Below are 18,570 nucleotides of genomic sequence, written 5' to 3' on the forward strand. Positions count from 1 at the left end.
AGAAGATACTCGTTTCGCTCCCTTCCTCCTCTTTGCCATCCTAGAGGTGTTTCATGATCATGTCTCAACACATCTGTTTCAGCAGCTAACAATAAATGAGAAGCTTTTTGATGGGGAAAACCTCACCTTTAGGGTAAGGTGGGGAGCACTGAGCGAGCGGACGGAACTGGCTGGCTGGTTCTCTGCCCTGGGCGCAGCAGAACCCAAGGTAGGCATCTTCTCTATGCCAGAGCTCTCACCCCAAGTGCAAATCAGGATTACACAAGACAGCACATGGCAGGAGAACATCCATTTCTTGTAGAAAATTTGAACTCTGCACTGTGGCAGGCGGCAAGACCAAGGAGCACAAACCCACCACCACCAAACAACCGGCCAACTGGTCAACACCAACAACAAAAACATCCCAAGGCAAGACAGACCCAGTTGAGGCCCAATCCAGATGCTGAATTTTGGGACAGCTTTCAGGTGTGTAGCAAGGTTAAGAGGAGAAAAAATGGAAACACTCAGCAAACAGGCAAATTAAACTGGCAAAATAAAACAGGAAACCACAATAAATGCTTAGCAGCCAAACACATTTATTAGTCTTATTTCTTTTTTTTCCAGGAACCCAAAAATATTTTGTAGTTATAATGTAAGCAACTGAGTTGCACATAATACAATCATATCTTTCCAAAATAAAATAAAATAAAAAACTAAACAAAAACAAAAATAAGCTGTTTAAAAGCCCAAAAAACCCTTCAGAAAACTCTTATTTATGCATCACATCATCTCTGTTTTAATGAAATGACGACGACTTAATTCCTTATTACTCAACCTGTCACAATCCAATAAAACACCACCCTTTAGTTTTTTTTGTTTTTGATTTTTTTTTTTTTTGAAATCCAGCATGAGAAATACAGTACCTGCTATGGCAAAAAATACACATAAAATGCAACTTTTCAGCTTATTTGTACATTAGTAGAGTTTAACATTTTATTGTTTGTTTTTTTAAGTGAACCAGTGATTTTAAGTACCACTATACTAAAAAAGTAAAATAAAATATAGAAAAGGGGGGCCCAGCCTGCCATGCAAGTGCACCTCTAAAGTGCCTAGTTTCTGTGTCCATGTAAAACAAGTAATATGAGGAGCAATTTCAACATATGGGAGTTTGATTAAACCTCTGTTTGGGGGATGGAGGGGGAAAGACAATGCCATATCCTTCCTTTTCTCCCCTCAAACGTCCTTAAATCCCATCATCCACTTTCTCTATTGCCCACCAGAAGAGAGGAAAGAAAGCCACCAAAATAATATTGTAAAAGCTATTTCAAGTATAAGAAAAACAAAACACTTCTAGGTAACCTGCAGAGAGCATCAATATGTGCAGCTATTTAGTATGTTTACAGGTTTTGTTTCTGCTGACAGTGTTTCCGAGAGGATTTTTGCTGTACCTTCCTGTTACCTGTTTGTGTGCAAAGTTGGAAAGCTGCCTTTAAAAAATCCAGCCTTTTTATGATGCATTTCTCTGCACCTTGTTTAAACGGGGCAAGGAGAGAAGTGAAGGGAGGAGAGAGGAGGAAGGGAGCAACATATCACAAGTCATTAAAATGGGACTTTTTCATTATCTCCTCCTCTGCCCCACCCCCAAGAGCCCTCATTTCTCTTGTTCACCATCAGTGACCTAACTCACTGCAAAGGTTCCATTATTCAGTTTCCTGATTTGGTAGGATGTATTTTACTCTGTAAACATAGCCCCCTAGGATTATGGAACCCAAAGCAGCATTTATATCTCCATCTAAATGGAGAAAGACAAAATAGTCCAGAAATCTCTCCTCAGGTTGCTTTTGTTATGTTTTTGGTTACTCAAAACAGGGGTGTGGTGGGCAGAGAATTCCAAATTGTAAGCAAATAGTGGAGCTTGAGGAACGGGCACAGCTGAACTCATGTCTGCTTTTCCCCCCACTCACAAAAGGGTTTTTTTTTGTCTTTTTTTTTTTTAAACCTGTTAAAAATGTTCCTGCACCTACGTCATACTGAGGTTAAGGCCAAGGGTGCAGAATCTTGTGCACGTGTCTCCGTGAGCACATTCGCGGTGCATGCACCATTTTTGATGTCTTCTGTGAAATCACTGGACACACTTTGGTCACTGGTGTGTGCAAAGGGTGGTGGTGGTGGGGGGGAGTGTCCCAGGAAAGAAGTGCAGAGATCAGTTAAGCCCTTTGGGAGGACTGTAGAGGGATATAAGAGCAGAAGAACTCATGAGGGATCAGAGGAAGGAGACTGATGGAAAAGGGGCCTCCAAACAGAAATAAAATCCCAAGGTTGACAGCGCCCAAATCAGAAGGTGGGTGGTGACTATGTGTGCATTTATAATCAAGCTTCTTCCCCTCAAAGGAAGTCGTCATTATACAAGTTAAAACTAAAATGGGCTTCTTGACAGATATAAGGTTTGTCTTTAAGATGGGGGAAAAAGGGTATTTATGAAGGAGCTCTTCAAAACGACCCATTCGGACCCTGCCTCATCCGTGGCCAAATCTAGGAGAGCAGTAGCTAGCTGACAGATCCCTACAAGCAGCATTTGTTAAACCTATTTCCCTCTATGTAATGTCAGCTTCAAGCCTCCTGGAGGAACATCTGAGGGTACGCATGCCTTTTAGGGCCATTGTCTGCAAGTCTCAGATGAGTTTCTAAGTAAGAAATCAATACATTTCCAGAGCATTGCAAAGTGACAAGGCTATAAATTCTACAGCGCCAACCTGAAATGCCAGGGACTAATTCCCTTTGTGAGCTACAGAATGCTACTCAGTTACTGTGTGTGTATGCGTGTGTGTATTTGAATCAAGAAAGGTTGACTGCTCAAGGTCTCCTGTGGAAAAGAGGTTTAATTCTGGAACCCTAGAGGAGATGGATCTTCCGGAAGAGAGAAATTCAGACACTCCCCACCCAGGAACCAGAAGGTTGGAATAGATGGCATCTACTCAAAACAGGCTTTAGACACTGCCCTGCTGTCACATGTACGGAGGCAAGGGAAGGGAACCTCAGCCCACAAATGTAAGGCTACTCCCCTGACCTGTTTTGCTTTCTCTTCTTAAATATGAAAGAATAAGATTTGAAACTTCTGATGGCTTAAAAAAAATCATATTTTAGGGTTACTTTCACAGCAAAGAACAAAAATTATAAAAGTTATCCTGCTATTTACACGTTCATATTTTAAAAAGGATAACCACCGATGTCAGAAAAGGAGAGGGGTGTTAAGGTCTACACTGCAGGGGAAATGTACCTCGAGGTATCGTTTTGTGTTAAACAGTTGAAACGTCAGGATTTTTTTTCTTTTTTTGTTGGTTTTGTTTTTTTGTCTAAAGGCAATCTAACAGATTGGAACCCTGATGAGGTCGTGCCTGTGCAGCCTTGCACAAGCACGAGGAGACTGTGGTCAAGTCTGTTCCTCGTTACAGTACTGTGAACATCAACGCACACCGCGGCGCGGGAACACTGGGCACGGGCAGGACGAGCTCTCGGGTAAGATACTACGTGTTGCAAAGGATGCCTAGACCACAGCAGTGCAGGTGCCACAATTCACCACAGGCAAGAGCCACAAAGGAATCCTGTTCGGAGGCTGGAGGCTGTTCCATGCCAAACACCTCGCTGCTCGCTAGCTATCTACAGCTTTACAAACGCAAGGAAAGCGGAGAGGTCCCGTTTGGCTGAGGGGTAGTGAATGGGGAAGAGATCTTTTTTTTTTTTTTTTTGCCTGACAAGCAAAAGTCCTCTTCCCCTGAGAGCAAGACAATTTCCTTGTAATTAAGTTCACTTAAAAACGAGTAAGAAGGAAGAAAGAAAAATGAAAAAGAAGTGAGGAGCTAGGAGGAGGAGGTTTTTGAAGTTGACATAAAGATTAACTGTAAGGTTTGCATGAGTGAGGCATGGTTTCCTGAGCTTGAAGGGGTTCTGAATTCAGGAAAGAATGAGTCCTTGTTTCCAGAGAACATCGAAGCCTGTGGGGCCCCAATGTTGCACCGGTTTAACACTGTACGGCTAGGATGGAGAATCCTGTACCATATATTGGTGGGTAGGAACTGCAGGCCTCCCAGGATGCGCTGGGCCATCAGGCCTGCCAGCGACCCCAGGAGGACTCCCAGGTCCCTGCCTCTCTGGGGACACCTCCCTGTGCTGACCTTACCGCTTCTTGCTCTCACTCCCCGTCCCCACCAGGATGTGGGGATACCATGGACACAGAAACCATAGAACAAAGATGCAAAGCTACTTCCTTCCCCTTTCTGCCCTCTCCTCCCCCCTTTTGCAGAATGCATAGTTACAATTCACGTTACAAAATAAAGAAGCAATGATGACCACATATGGGACCTTTTTTTTTTTTGAAAAAAGAAAAAAATCCAACAACCTCTTCTTAAATTCAGTATCAAAATTCACATTTGCATAATAATACATTTCAAGGCCATTAGAGAGGAATGAGAGGAAGAAAGAGCGCAGCCTCTCTACTCCCTGTGTCTTCCTGAATGAAGCTGAAGGAATCTTGCGGGAGGGACTGGTTTCCTCTTTGGGGAGCTCTGAGGAATTACGGAAATGGCCCTTAGCATTCACTTGATATTTCTTTAGAAGATCAGGAGTGGGGAGAAGAGGTGGAATCGTTCAAAACAAATAAAAACAAATGAAGAGACACTGCAGGTTTCTATGTTTAACTATTAATCGTTCTGAAGACATAAAATATGATTTTCAGATTTTTCTCTTTTCTTTCTCAAACACTTCCATCTTATCCTTTCAAAAGCTTTTTCCTTGTGTGTAATACCCTGTTCACATAAACAGCAACACGAAGTGACTTCCATTTGGGAAAATAATTGCCTTCTCAGGACAGACTCAGAGGGTGGAAATGCGCTGCCCGCCCTGCACACCGCAGAAGCCAGACAGCGCTTTCTCGACATGCATGAATGTGTCACAGACATCACCATATTTCAGTTCTCCAGTGCTTACAGAAAAACAACAAATAAAACAGCTACACGCACGCACACACGTACACAAAGAAAACTAGGTAATGCAGATAGGTAAATTCAACCTGCACTCTTGGACTGACCTGGGTCTCTGTCATCTGTGCACCTTTGTCCCCTCATCTCCCCTGTCCCAAGTCCCAGAACCTCTTCACACAACGCTACACTGTGCAATATTGATGCTAATGAAAACTCAGCAGCTGCCCCTGGGGGCTGCCAGGAGAAATGCTGACTGCCCTAAACACTAGGCTGACCGTCTTTCCGTCTTATCCCAACGGAGAGCTTCTGCCTAAAACAGACGGTCTCTGTACTCACAAAGGCACATTCAGAAATACTACACTTAAGTAATTAATTCCTTGGACAAAATTAAAAAGGGGGGGGGGTAGAGGTGGTGTTTTAAACACATTTATTCTAACTTATCCCAAAATTTCTAGCAAGAAGTGTATGCTGAATGCATCACTTGGTGAAAAACTATACTACCTTTAAAAGGTATGTAACTTTTTAAAGGGCTCCAAAAGTTTTTGCTTGGTTTTGTATAAACACCCCCCTTTTTGATTTTTGGCGAACACATGTAGGATATACTGTCTTCTTCTCCAGAACTCTGCTGTAAGGCCAGTCCTGCAGTAAGGCTGCTCCAGCGCACCTCTGGTCACCTGTGACAACCCAGCCCTCTGAGAACTGTGCACACCCTTTCAGTAGCCAGGAGAAGGAATGCCCGATTCAGTAAGAGGCCCAGGAAAGCAGGGGAAGAGACAGGAAAGAAAAGCGATTCATTTCACAACTCTGCTGTGCTACTGTAAGCTACCCACACCACTTTTCTTTTGCTGCTCCCCATTAGCCAGAAAGAGGAATTTCATTTTTTGTAAAAACAATCCGAACTTACTAAGATTGGCTCAAAATGGGTCAGTGACAATTGGGATTTTATTTCGAAAGCAATGATTTTATAGCTTGAAATCAAAGCACCAAGTGCTTTAGGGAAACTTTCTTTTTAAAATTTAAAACAAAACCTTTCTTGCCTTCGTCTGACCTTTTCCCTCCCATGATCAAAACGAGTACTGTCAAAATGAAGAACCAACAACTCAGAGACCCTTTCACCAGGGCACTACCATTTTTCCTGGTGTGCACAGTTTCTCGTTAAAAACAAATTTGGGTGTATAGCTAACTGAAAAGGGAGCTATTTAAATTCTGTGAGGCAAACGCTGGCAGTTTCTGTCACTTTTGCTACTTCTTTTTGGTGGTGGTAGCAGGTTCCTACAAGAGATTGACAGTAAAAAGCACTCAAATGTCAGAATACTTGGTAATTACTCCAGATCTAGTCTGAGTGACCATCCGCAGGACAGCATGGATGCCCAGCCGTGGGGGGTAGCTGTTTCCTGACCAGTGTTCCCTTCACCATCCTGTAGATGCTCATGGCTCTTTTCTTTGGCAGTGTGGGTCGGAGGGAAGCGTGGGCTGGGTAGGGAGGGCCAATGGTCAATTTTTATTTAAGTATGCAGTTATGTTCATAGAGTTTTGAATTTGATAATTACTTCAAATCTAAAGAATGTGAAGCCAGCACCTCCTTTGTCAGATTTAAGGTCAAGAAAACATCATCATCATTGACAAATGGGGATCATCTTTGAAAATATACACACCTTTGGCACTGGCCATAACCCTACAGACCATATTCTAGGATGTGCACCAACTCTGGAAATATATCTAATATTCTCGGTTTTGTAATAGGCTTATGGTGCACTTGACAACATTATGCCTATTTGCCTGTTTCTAGACTGTGGACACCTGGTACTTGCAGAGAAGAAAGCAGAGAGGGGTGTGGGGTGGGGGTGCAGCAGCAGGTTAGGACGACGGCGCCCTGTTTTCTGAATGACTGCTGAGGTCTAATGATTGACAATTCACTGTATACACACAGGCTAGAATATTTTCATCTGCACTATCAACGCACGCAGGCTGGTTGTACACTCACGGGAGGGAAAACAACTAAAGGGTAAGATTTCTTTTTGCAGTAACACTAAGAAATATAGTCAATGCATAGACATGAAATATGACAAAACTTGGCAAAAACACTGGAGAAGAAAACTTTATTTTTTAACTAGCTAAAAATGTATCTCTACTCCTATTTAAAGACCTTATAGATAATTAAAACAAGAGAAAAAAAACCCAAGCCTAAGACAATAACCTACAACGTGTTACATGTTGAATTTGAACTCTGAGGATGGGGGAAAAGGGGACTTTTTCTAAAGAAAGACTCAATTGTTCCCTAATCTTAGAGATGGCCATTAAGCCAAGTCTGCTGAAAGTATCTTGTTTACACCGCAAAGGAAAGCAGCCTTGGCTTAAGCGTTTTGCTCAGCACACAGACATCTTCATTCTGTTTAAGAGTCAAGATGCCAGAATATAAAAAATAAAACTCAAAAGTACACAGCATCTGAGGTCGATATGGAATCTGGCTGTTAACTGTACAAAAACTGCCCTCTCCCCCCGAAAAGGGGTGTGAGTGAATGTTTGCAACAAGTTAATAGCCTGTGAAATTTTAGGTTCTGCTGGATATATTAATAAAAGCTCTTCCAAATTCTCAGGCAGGAATTTCTTTTCCTTTCTTTTTGTTGCATATCTTACACACAACATTCAACCCACAGGAACTTGGAAGAACCAACTCTAATTTATGCTACATTCATGTCAGAAGAGGTGGGAAAGTTCTTAGAACAGGAGCCATTGTAGTAGAAAATCAAACTGCTATAAATAAATAAAACTAATTGAATGGCAGTCAGTGGATAATGTTGATGAAAGAATTGGAACCTTAACTTGCCACAGGGCTAAGTTAACTTCGGTGAATGTCATAAATGAAAACTATCAAGGGCTAGGGACCGAGGGATCAGAAACGCCACATCTCGGAGATCCGAACTTTTTTTTAAAAACACCGAAAATTAGGTCATGGCACTGGATCTCAATTGCCAGTAGAGGTCCCCAGTCTGATGGAAGACATCTCTTCTTCTATGATGTGGCTACTTACGTGGTAGACAAAAGTGGAATTTGTGATGTTTGAGAGAGCGAGAGTGGCTAGTAATCAAGTGTTTAAAGAAATAAAGGGAAACTAGTAAAAACTGGAAGGCTCAAATTTACATGATTAAAATGTTTATAAAATAAGCCTGCGTAATGAGAGGTGACCAGCAAGCCTCTGCACGTGTCAGAATGGGGTGGAAGGGAAGATGCTCCCACTGAGTTTTTTAAGTGTATTGAAGCCACCTAACCTCTCAGCAGACATGGCTCTTGCCAAAGAATACTATGGAAAGAAAAGAGCTTTCCTCTTCATTACATCTCACTATATTCTGTTCTTAGGTCACTGCCAACCAATAAAGCAAAGCTTCCAGCAAGTTAACAAAAATAAGGAAGGGGGGTGCGGCGTTGGGGGGAAAGGAAAGAGACAAAGGACAAGAACAGAAAAATGCGAACCCCTTTCTACTGGCCCAACACAGAGACCTTCCAAATCACTGTAGCTGTTACGACGATACATCTGGAGAAGTCAATGCACAGTAACGGAGGGTAACCACACAAGGAAGGATCTCAGCATTCCACAATATCGAGACATGAAAGCATACTTAACTTCCTTGATTTCTATTTGTTTGTTTTAAATTGAGCCCACTGCCTTTGGGGCCTGTCCAGAACCACTCCAATTTCCTTAACGGGCAAGTGTCTTAATGTCTGTAGAGTGACTGGACCATAGGCACGTGCACACGTGCTCCCCCTGCTTAGGATGTCTGGGTGTATGTACGAAGGCACTAAAGCGGTTTTAGAGAAATTGCAGGCAGCAACCCCATCCACTCTCTTTACTTGTGGAGCGGGAGTTTCTTTCCCATTGGGAAGCTTAGATGTTTAGAAGAAGCTGTGGTCATGCTAGGAATTCTGATCCCCGGCCCCAGGAGGGAATACAAAAGGAGATTTCGACATCACCCAAAACTGAAAGGAAACACTTTACATCTCCGGCTGAGGGATGGGGATAATTAAGCAGCAGATCTTCAAAATAGCAATTAAAATGAGCACAACAGTAGCTGGGAGCGAAAAAAGTAAAATCACTTGTTCCTTATTAAGTTTTTCTATTATTTTGTCCTTCTCCCATAACAAATGGAGGTAAGACAGACATTCTTCATTAATAGAACAGTCCATAGATAGTTTTCCTCTAGTAATGTCTATATTTAAAATTTGTTCCAAAAATTATTAACCTATATTTCCTAACTCCTCTTTACATAGATTCTCAGCAATCCAACCGTACTATTTTACAGATTAGAGTTACTTTTTTTTTCTTAAGCTGTTGTTTCTTTCTTCCTTTCTTTTGTTGCTAGGGCTAAGGGACAGGGAGAAGGGTTCCTTTAAAAAAAATTAAAATTATTAGGGGAGATTTCAGTTCAGTCTTAAATGGAAAGGAACAAAATGATGGCATTCCCATTTATATACACCAAACACTCCCCCATTACACACAATTTCAAACGAATCCATGTTAGAGCGCTTATAAAGCTTAATCCTTCTCCCATATTTTTTAAGATCATGAATTTACCTGTTGCTGCTAAATTGGTAATTTTTAAAAAATATTTCTACATGTTTTAATATGTGTGATCCCCCGTTGACAATAACGTTTGGAGACTTTTCTTTTTACATGTTTTTAAGTAAAAATTGTTTAAACTTTTTGAAGTTTCAGGAACTTGTAAAAGTTTATTAACAGGAAAGAAACAGCCATCTATCTAGGATAAGATATGGTTAAATAAACCATCTTCAGAAAACTGGCTTCCTACCCTAGAATTCCTGAGAATGCTTGCAAATTTTAAAGCAGGAAAATAAATGTTAAAAACAAAAACAAAAACACTGTTAAATGCTCCCAGAGTTAGTCTTCATCTAAAATATACATTTATATGTGCATATATATACATATATATGCGCACTTTTTGGTCTTTTTTTAAAGTTTTTTTCCCTTTAAGCTTATGATGGAAGAACATTTTAGCTTCTCATGTTTATTTTTACATATTTCAAATCCCTCATTATGTCTTGTAAACAAGAGGGGCTCTAGCACCCGGCTTTCACCGTAGTATCGTAAGGATCTCAACTAACCCATAGTGCAGGTCAAGGAACCAATAGGCAGGGGGAGTGGAGGGCGGTGCAGGGCATGGCAGGAAACCAAGCGCGGCAGTGGACAGGGTTACCACTGGCTCGTGGGAGCCTTGGAACATGCTCCTGGCCCAGGGACACTAAGATCTAGCCTTCCGTAGATGTCTGAACACAGCTGCTCTTCACCTGGAGGTCACCCCATTGACAGGGTTTTGCTCCACACAGAGAGCAGTCGGTGGGGGCTGGGAGGAGATACTGTGTACACGGGCCAAGGTGGAAGGGGCGTGGTGGTGATGAAAATCGGAGAGCAAGAGGAGGGCACAGTTTTCTACAAGGCATCCAATGGGACCACACCAATGGTGGAAACTCAAGTTTGACCACCTACCCACGAAGGGTTCATAAAGACTTGTATGAGCGAATGCTCACTTGAATTATGCATGTCAATCTCTTTTGAGGCTAGGTTTATAATCAACAGGGTAAGCCGAGAGGACTACAGAATTCCCCATTCTTTGTCTCACAAAACCACTTAAATGCAAATAATTCGTTTTTGCCTTTTCCTATACACACCCACCCACCCACCTACACACAGACACAAGCTCAAAGTCAAATACATTAGGCATTGTTGTATCCTTCACTGAAGATGCTAAAGAAAGAAAAACTCCTTTGTCCTCACTAGCAGCAAGTTATGGAGGACAGTAGAGGTCTGCTCCCACCAAGGGTTGGAATGGGCAGGTATTTGCTGGTACAGAATGTCGGCACTTTATGTTAAACAGTATAATGCAGATTGGGATGTCCACACAAGTGCTAGCATGTTACCGGCATACGTCCCCCTCCCCCCACCCCACCAGCCATCTGCTCTGTATAAAGGGGTACCCCTTCAGGGCTGCTATAACTCTCTTCACAAAAAGCAGTTTGATACATTTTGATTCCAACATAAGTACATACATGTTGGTAATAACTGGATTAAAAGTTGCCCCCTATTCGGCCCAGAGTACTACTACATTGATGCTTAAAAAAAAAGTCTTTAAATACCAAAAAAAAAGCAACGTTACAAGGAAAAAAAACAAAAAAGAGGTCAAAACCCAAAAAAAAAAAAAAAAAAAAAAGGTGCAATACTTAAAAATTAAAAGTCTTTGCTAAGTTATACCTGCCTAAGCAAAACCACATACACAGGAAATACACGACACAGAGGAACAAAAGGACACGCCTGAAGTACACACTGGTTTAAGAACATTCGTTAAGTAAACGTTTCTGTCAGTGATGTGATGGCCTGGCAGGAACGCGCCGAGGCCTGGCACAGGTAACGCTCAGCAAGGCGGGAGCAGAGGGGGAGGAGCTGCGATGCTTTAGGAGGCTGCTCACAACCTGTTTTCTTCTGTTTTCATCAAATGAAAAGGAGAACCAATAGAAATATTGCATTCAGCATTACCTGACTTTCTGACAAATTTCTCATTCCTGATTACACATGAAAGGAGGGAACACAGTTTTTCTGCTTTTAAGAAGTCACACAATTAACAACTATCTCATCTGTTCCCGTCCAAAGAAATGAAAAGGCCTGCCTAAAACTTAACAGATATTCAGATGTGCCTAGTGGCCACTTATTTAAAAACAAAAAAACAAATAAATAAACACAGTTGCTCCAAGAGGTACCTCCTGCTCTCCTAATTTTTTGGACTTGGCAGTGCTCCACTCTACTGCTAGGTCAAAAGAAAAGCTAGAAAAACCTTGCACTCAGGCTAATTTGCAGATGTAAAGGAACTCCCTGCTCTCATCATTAAAAAGCACTCTGTTCATCTTCGTGCAGCCCAACGAGCTGCTCTAGCAGCAGTGGCTCCCCGTGCTTGCGTGTTCTTATTTAAAAAACAATAATAAAAATAAAAAGCAGATGGCCGGCCAGCCAGCCTGTGGACTGTCAGCAATGCAGCTTTCTGAGAAATCGGGGTCAGGGAGGAGGACACAGGCATACACACACAGAGACAGAGAGAAGGATGCACGCGAATGCACATGAACACACGTGCACACACATACCAGAACGAGCATGCCTGGGCAGTTACATGTGCCAGAACACACTGGTATTTATCAACCAGCCAATCACAAATTTTTTCCTTTTTTTTTTTTTTTTTTTAGGTTTTTTGTGTTTTTGTTTTTAAAGTGAGGCTCCGTCAAGTCTTCCCTCCCCCCACCCCAACAATTCTTTTGAATTCCCCTCCCTCCCAAACATGGTAGACCTAAGGACGGAAACACACCCAGTGCAAACAAAGTTAAAAAGCTATTTTTTTCAGTATATATGTTTCTTAGCAACAACTTCCATATAACATGAAAAAAGTGAAAAACTAGAAACTAATTTTTTAATTTTTTTGTGTTTAAATTTAAATGGTATGTGTACTTGCTTCACATTGTCTTTCTAGGTTGGCGTTCATGATTCAAGTATTTCAAGAGTGATATGTTCTCTTTTTGGATTCATATTCCAAACGAAAAAACTGAAGTTATAAGGGAGGCAACTATGTGCTCAGACAGTCTGTCAATGACCCACCTTTTTTTCTCTCTCCGTTTTCTTTTTTCCTTTTAAAAATGTATTTATTGCAAGTTGAAAAAAAAACGAAAAGGTCAAGTTAGTGCTGCTGCTGTTCCAAAAAAGGTCACGAGGTCAGAGTTGAAAGTTCTAAGTTCAGATTGAATCCGACCCTCCTCCCAGAAGGTCACCAGGTAGTAAAGGAGCAGGGCTGCCCATCCTATGGGGATCTTCCACGGTTGGGACTCCCCACAAGCTAGAAGAATAGTTTGGGGGCCCCCACAATGAAGCGCCAGCAAGATCGGCCCCGCTGCTGCCGCCAGCACTGCTGCTCCATTGCCCGAGCCCTGTGGACCCACCGAAAAGATTCAGCGCAGGTCCGACGGGATCTGACTGGGTCTGGCCGGTCTCCAGCGACTGCCAACCTGCTGCGGGTGCGCTCGGGGTTGCTGCGGGTGTAGGGGGCTGAGCTTGTGCCAGAAAGCGGCTAACTTCATCATCGGTGGCAAACTCAGCCAGGATGGTAGTGTTTCCCAACACACACCTGTAAAAAAGGGGAGGGAACAGCTATGGATTTGAGGAAAACCCTAAAACACACATGGGAACTGAGTATTTCGAGTCCTTGTTATTCAAAGTGTGCTCCTTGGACTAGCAGCTTCCACCTCCCTTGGATCCTCCCTTAGAAGGCAGGATCACAGGATCAGAACCTGCATTTTACCCAGGCTGCCAGGTGACTGAGAGGTACTGATTTAAAGCCATAAGGTATCACTGAATCTCGAGACAGCCAAAGACTACTGGCGGCTGCTATAGATGGGTATCCCTTGGTGTGTGGAATTTGTATGGCAAGGAAAATGTCACCTGTGTTTCTCTTCATGGGAGGTAAAAGACCACACACCAAGCATCGAGGTAACCCAGCTTCAGACACCTGGAGGTGCTGCTCTGTCTCGGGGCCGGGCTCACTGCCTGAGCCCCACCGTCACTTGCTCGCTCTGTGGGTGGGTAGCTTTCTGTCGTGCCATCTGCAGTCACAGGATGTCAGCTCTTTCCTGTCACCAGTCTGAGAGTGGCAGGGAGGGTCAAAGTCTGGTCCAGTCCCACCTACTGCAGGAAAAACCCCTGCGACCCATCAAGACCACACTATTTCATCATCACTCAGAAAGAAGCCAAAGTAAGCAGCCAGTTACTGTGATGAAAAGTGACAGCACTGACTGTTTCACGTTTTCATAAATATTGGCTTTGTTTTATAATACCGAAAATTTACTCTCACAAATTCTTCACCTGGGGAATTCTGATTATCAGCCCAGGATAGACACAGGACAATTCATGCTTAGGTAGGTTAAAAAGATCAGCCACCTCACTACCAAACAACTGCTTACATGACGATGCCTTTTCTGTGCATGTTCTTGTGTATCTGTTTAACGAAGCAGGTGCTAGAATACTCACGTGTGCATCTTCCCGCGGGATTTAGCGAGCATAGGATGGGTACTCACATGTGCAGTGCAGTTTGCGCCTTGGCCGCCTCCTGTTTGGTGCTGTATCGGATCAGGGCGGTGCCCTGGGTTAGGTTCAGATGGAATGTCAGCAGTGGGCCATGCTGCATGCAGATGGTTCTCAAGGTTGACCCATCAATCTAAGGAGTAATGACATTCGTGAGATAAAAACTGGAGGTGGGGTGTGAAAGGAAGTCAAGTGATCTTTCTTATACATGAGAAAGAGAAGGGCTTCTCATTGGTGAATAATAGGACCAGTACTAAATAAGATGGAGAACTCAAAGCAGGGAAAGAGTACATCGAACACAGAGGTCTTGATGGGAAATTTTAACATATTTAAAGCACTGGGCTAAGATCTAATGTGCCCATTTTGCAAATAAAAACATTTGCATAAATACAACTCCAAACAAAAGCATATGATTCAAGCTGTGGTCCGTATTCCTTAAGAGGTAAACAAGGGAACGTGTGCTGATTTGTAGAGCCTTAAAAACCAGAAATAAAGTGGTACCCAAATAAGAGTTTAAGAAAACATGCCAAGTTCTCAGCATCATTACTACCTTGGTATTCTTCCACCTCCCCAGTTAACAATTGCACAGAGAGCTGAAAAGGAAGCCACCAACCAGAGAGAGAGAGAGCAATGCTCATCACGATTCAGAATGCCAACGGCCGAGCCAGCTCCCAGACTAGTCCGCTGTCCTCTTACTCCTACTTTGGCCACCTCAAGGGGAGACTGTTTCTACCTACTTCTCATTTCTCTGTCCTCTTCTGTCCACAGCCAACGTGACCAAAGGCAGTCGCTCACCTTAGTAAGGCCCTCACCACTAAGCTGTCTGTCCAGTGATTAGGGATAACTGCCCTCACCTCTGACTTGGACAAATCTATTTATTCTCTCTGATGAATTTATTTGTATCAAGATCTTAACTAGGTTTATTTAAGCTGTTCAGGCCAACATTTTCGTTCATTTCTTTGGAAAGGAAAGAGATGACTATTGGAATAGCCTTAAAAAGTTGGCAGCAGCAGTGGAAACATTCCTGTGACTTTACCATGGAAACCCTGCAGGATGAAAACTGGCAGTTTCATCATAGTTCTTCACAGAAAATGACTGGAGAAACAGCTCTTAGCATTGGTTTTTAAGTGACAACTAACTATAGAATATAAAAGTATGTCCATGTATGAAACTAGTGACTTTTCAGGATAGATGACCTCTAAACAAATTTTAGGTGATAAAAAGTTAAATTTATCCAGTCACCAAAGACTTGCCTTTACAACCTTCTTTTAAGCTACAATTGAGATTAGTCTGCTATTAGGGAGTTTTGATTTTTAAAAATTAATCGATTCTTTCTAATACAAACATAGCCAACCCCTATATTCAATCTATACACATATACATACAGATGTACTTACTGTTTTTCATATTATAAAACAGAAGTGAACAGCTGGCTACCTTGTCTAGGCTCTTTTCAACAGTGTATCCCTTCTCTCATCCTACCCATGTTATATCCACCACACTGTGTGACTACGTAGAAACAATAAGGCAGATCTAGTTTTGAGGAGGGTTATGTAAAATCTTCATACTTCAGTCAACTATTAGTCAAATAAATAACCTGGGGCTTTTTGCTGAGTTATTAGACACAGGGATTAAGAACCAATCCAGACTCTTCCTCATGGTAACTGTATTTAGGAAACTGCCTTTCTCAACATGTACCTGGAGATACAAGCCCTGGATATACTCCCCACAAAAGGGTTCACTGGGCAAATAAACTTAGGAGAAGCTGTATTTCCCCATAGAGGATCAAAATATACGCTAGCATATTACAGGATCTACGAAGTCTCATAGGGAAGAAACCTGCTTAATTTTCTTTTAATCGAGAATATATTTCAAACATAGTAGGCCAGAGACTTGTTATTATCCCTTGGGAACCACTCTAAAGGAAAGTGCTAACTTAGTAATGTGCATAAGAATCCATTTATGGAATTAAATGCTAGACAATTCATTCTGCGTGTCAAAGGCAGGGAGGCATAACTAACTCCTTTTAACAAGGTGTGTTAAAGGCTGTGCTGTCAAGTCCAAATGAAGGTCATGGGATCAGTTTCGATGGGTTCATTTAACCTCATTTGAAGGCTTAACCTAATGCTGCTATAAATACATGAGTTGTCAAGTAACCAAGGGGAAAGGCAGGGTGGTGTCGTGCAAAGGATGTCCCACCAAGGGGAAAAACAACCCAGAGGGCATGCTCTGATGATGGCAAATTAGTAATGCCATTTACATAGATGAGAGTAACAAACAGACAGAGAATTAAAACTACCCATGGGGCATTTAAGCTACAAGATCAACACATTTCTTCCTCTGCAGAGATGGACGGTTAATTATTTACAAAGTAGAAAAATGGTTAATATTGAGACTCAAGTCTTGTTGGATAACTAACACGAAAACAGGTACCTTTTTTTGCGCGTGGTTAAAACAGTTAAATATCCGATTCCCATTTGGTTCTAGATTCTGATAGATCTATACAGCAAGTCATCTCTGCTAAACAGAATTCACCAGATAGTACCGCCCCACTCTCACTATTTTATAAACTACAAATGTTAACATCACCATGACGACAGACTTCATGAAGCTGAGTGGCCAACATCCTCCATTCATCAGTAGGCTTTGAGCCTTGGGTGGGGATACCCACCCCTGCAGGCTGGATCGCTCTGCAGTGACCAGGAAACAAATGAACTTTCCTATCTGCCCACCTCCCACATCTCTGAGTTTCTCTCTCTTAACACAATTAAGTCCTATCTAGAAACTCACAAGACAGCATGATTACCTGTGGAGTGAGATTGTGAAGAACCAGCCAGTAACTAGGACGAACCGAACCGCCATCACTCCAGGTAGCGGCTGTAAGCACAAAACATTAGGAAGAGCAATCAAAAACTGAAGAAAGCCATGAGCGAGAAACACTTTCACATAACCCTTTTATAAGGGTGATGCTTCTCTCCTTTTACAAATCATCTCTTTTCTATTGCACTCTGACCTTTACCTTGTCACCGAATAGACCTGGATCCCTACACCTTATTTGCAAGGCAGCATTTTCCTGCTAGTGGTCTCACTATAGTTTGTCATTTTTACTCCATCAGTACCTTGGGAGTTCTTGGGTCTCTCTGCCTTACACTGACTGCAATTTTCCACTTAAGAGATACTTTTTCCTCTACCAGCCAACTGTGATGTCCTCTCTTGAAGACTTCATCATGTCTTCACCATTTGTGTTAACATAAGACCTGTGTGTTTGAAAAATGATGCTCCTTTAGGCAGATCCTTCTCACCCGAGGCAAGCCGTGAGTCCTGTGTCCCCCACCCCCTGACTGATCGGGGTGCTGTGCTGCTCCAGGGAGATGATGGTTTGGGGTTGGTCAGACCAGGAGGTGGGCGGGGCAGCGGTGTAGTGTTCCTTGAGGAAATATGGTTTTTCCACATCTTGTTGGAGAGATGAGTGGGGTTGTGTCCTATGGGATCTGGGGACCATGTTGATTTGTAATCAGGGAACTTTGCTATAGGAAAAGAAAATTAAGGAAGGAATAAAGTTAGATAGGTCAGGAGTATCAACAAATACACATACATTTTATGTATACACATGCACACACACACACACAAACACACCTTCTAAAAATAGAAAGTGCTATTTTAAGAGCAGCAATATGAATATTGTTCTTTGAGCTTATTAAATATAAAATTTTCAGTGACTATTACTCTGAATTGACAAATTAACACATGGGCTAAACATTTAATAAGATAATTAATTCTCTACTGCATTCTTAACTAAATACAACCTGAAAGGGAAGATAAATTCAAGGAAAGTATTCCTGAAGCTGTTAGTCTTACAGATACAGCAGAATGTGAAACTTAGTGGAACTAAAGTATCCTATAAATACTTATTGACTTAATGACAAGTACATGAGAAAATTTAACTTTTTTTGATCCAAAATATTAGGTACCAACATTCCAAAAGATTTTAAAAACATGATCAACAAGTATTCACTAAGGGCTTAATATGCTTTAAGGTGCTAAATCAGGACTGTGGGTAATATAAACAGTTATTCCCAAGAACTTCAAGTTCAGATAGGAAGGCAGAACAGATGAACAAAATTGGTAACCACAGGCAACATCATATATGTTCACTACACAGAGGAGAAAGGCCATGTTGGGCTGTGAGCAGAGACAGGTCTTGAAGGATTTATGTAAATGGATGGATGGGCTCAGAAGGACCGGAAAACATAAACCACGGTCAATCTAAACTCTCTTTGTACCAAATAGGTTTCCCCCAATTCTGGCTGAACAACATTTCACAGGGGTAGAGAAGTAAAGGAGGCCCTCAAGGCCGGCCAGGGACTGACTACGATACTGTCAGGAGTTTTGCAGTAGATTCACAGTGTAGTGTTTCAACTAGAGTCTAAACCTTGGGTGACAGCAAACAGACTGGAACAGGAGACAGGAATATGAGAGATACGACTGTGA

The 18,570-nt window shown here is 42.1% G+C and overlaps 1 protein-coding gene across 6 annotated transcripts in view; it reads right to left on the minus strand.

Annotated features, from left to right (window-relative positions):
* Positions 1-555: 555 nt before the first annotated feature.
* Positions 556-18,570, minus strand: part of TNRC6B (trinucleotide repeat containing adaptor 6B) — a 230,511-nt gene continuing 212,496 nt past the window's right edge. For 5 of the 6 annotated variants that reach the window (XM_033117608.1, XM_033117609.1, XM_033117607.1 and 2 more), the window contains 4 exons: positions 17,382-17,606; positions 16,886-16,956; positions 14,073-14,212; positions 12,739-13,126 (listed from right to left, as the gene is read on the minus strand). In XM_033117608.1, the coding sequence (XP_032973499.1) occupies positions 12,739-13,126; positions 14,073-14,212; positions 16,886-16,956; positions 17,382-17,606 (824 nt within the window). Of the gene's footprint in view, positions 13,127-14,072; positions 14,213-16,885; positions 16,957-17,381; positions 17,607-18,570 lie in introns of all 6 variants that reach the window. The other variant, XM_033117612.1, reaches the window with a different exon arrangement.

Source organism: Rhinolophus ferrumequinum, chromosome 10 (assembly GCF_004115265.2).
Source record: "Rhinolophus ferrumequinum isolate MPI-CBG mRhiFer1 chromosome 10, mRhiFer1_v1.p, whole genome shotgun sequence".
NCBI lineage: Eukaryota > Metazoa > Chordata > Mammalia > Chiroptera > Rhinolophidae > Rhinolophus > Rhinolophus ferrumequinum.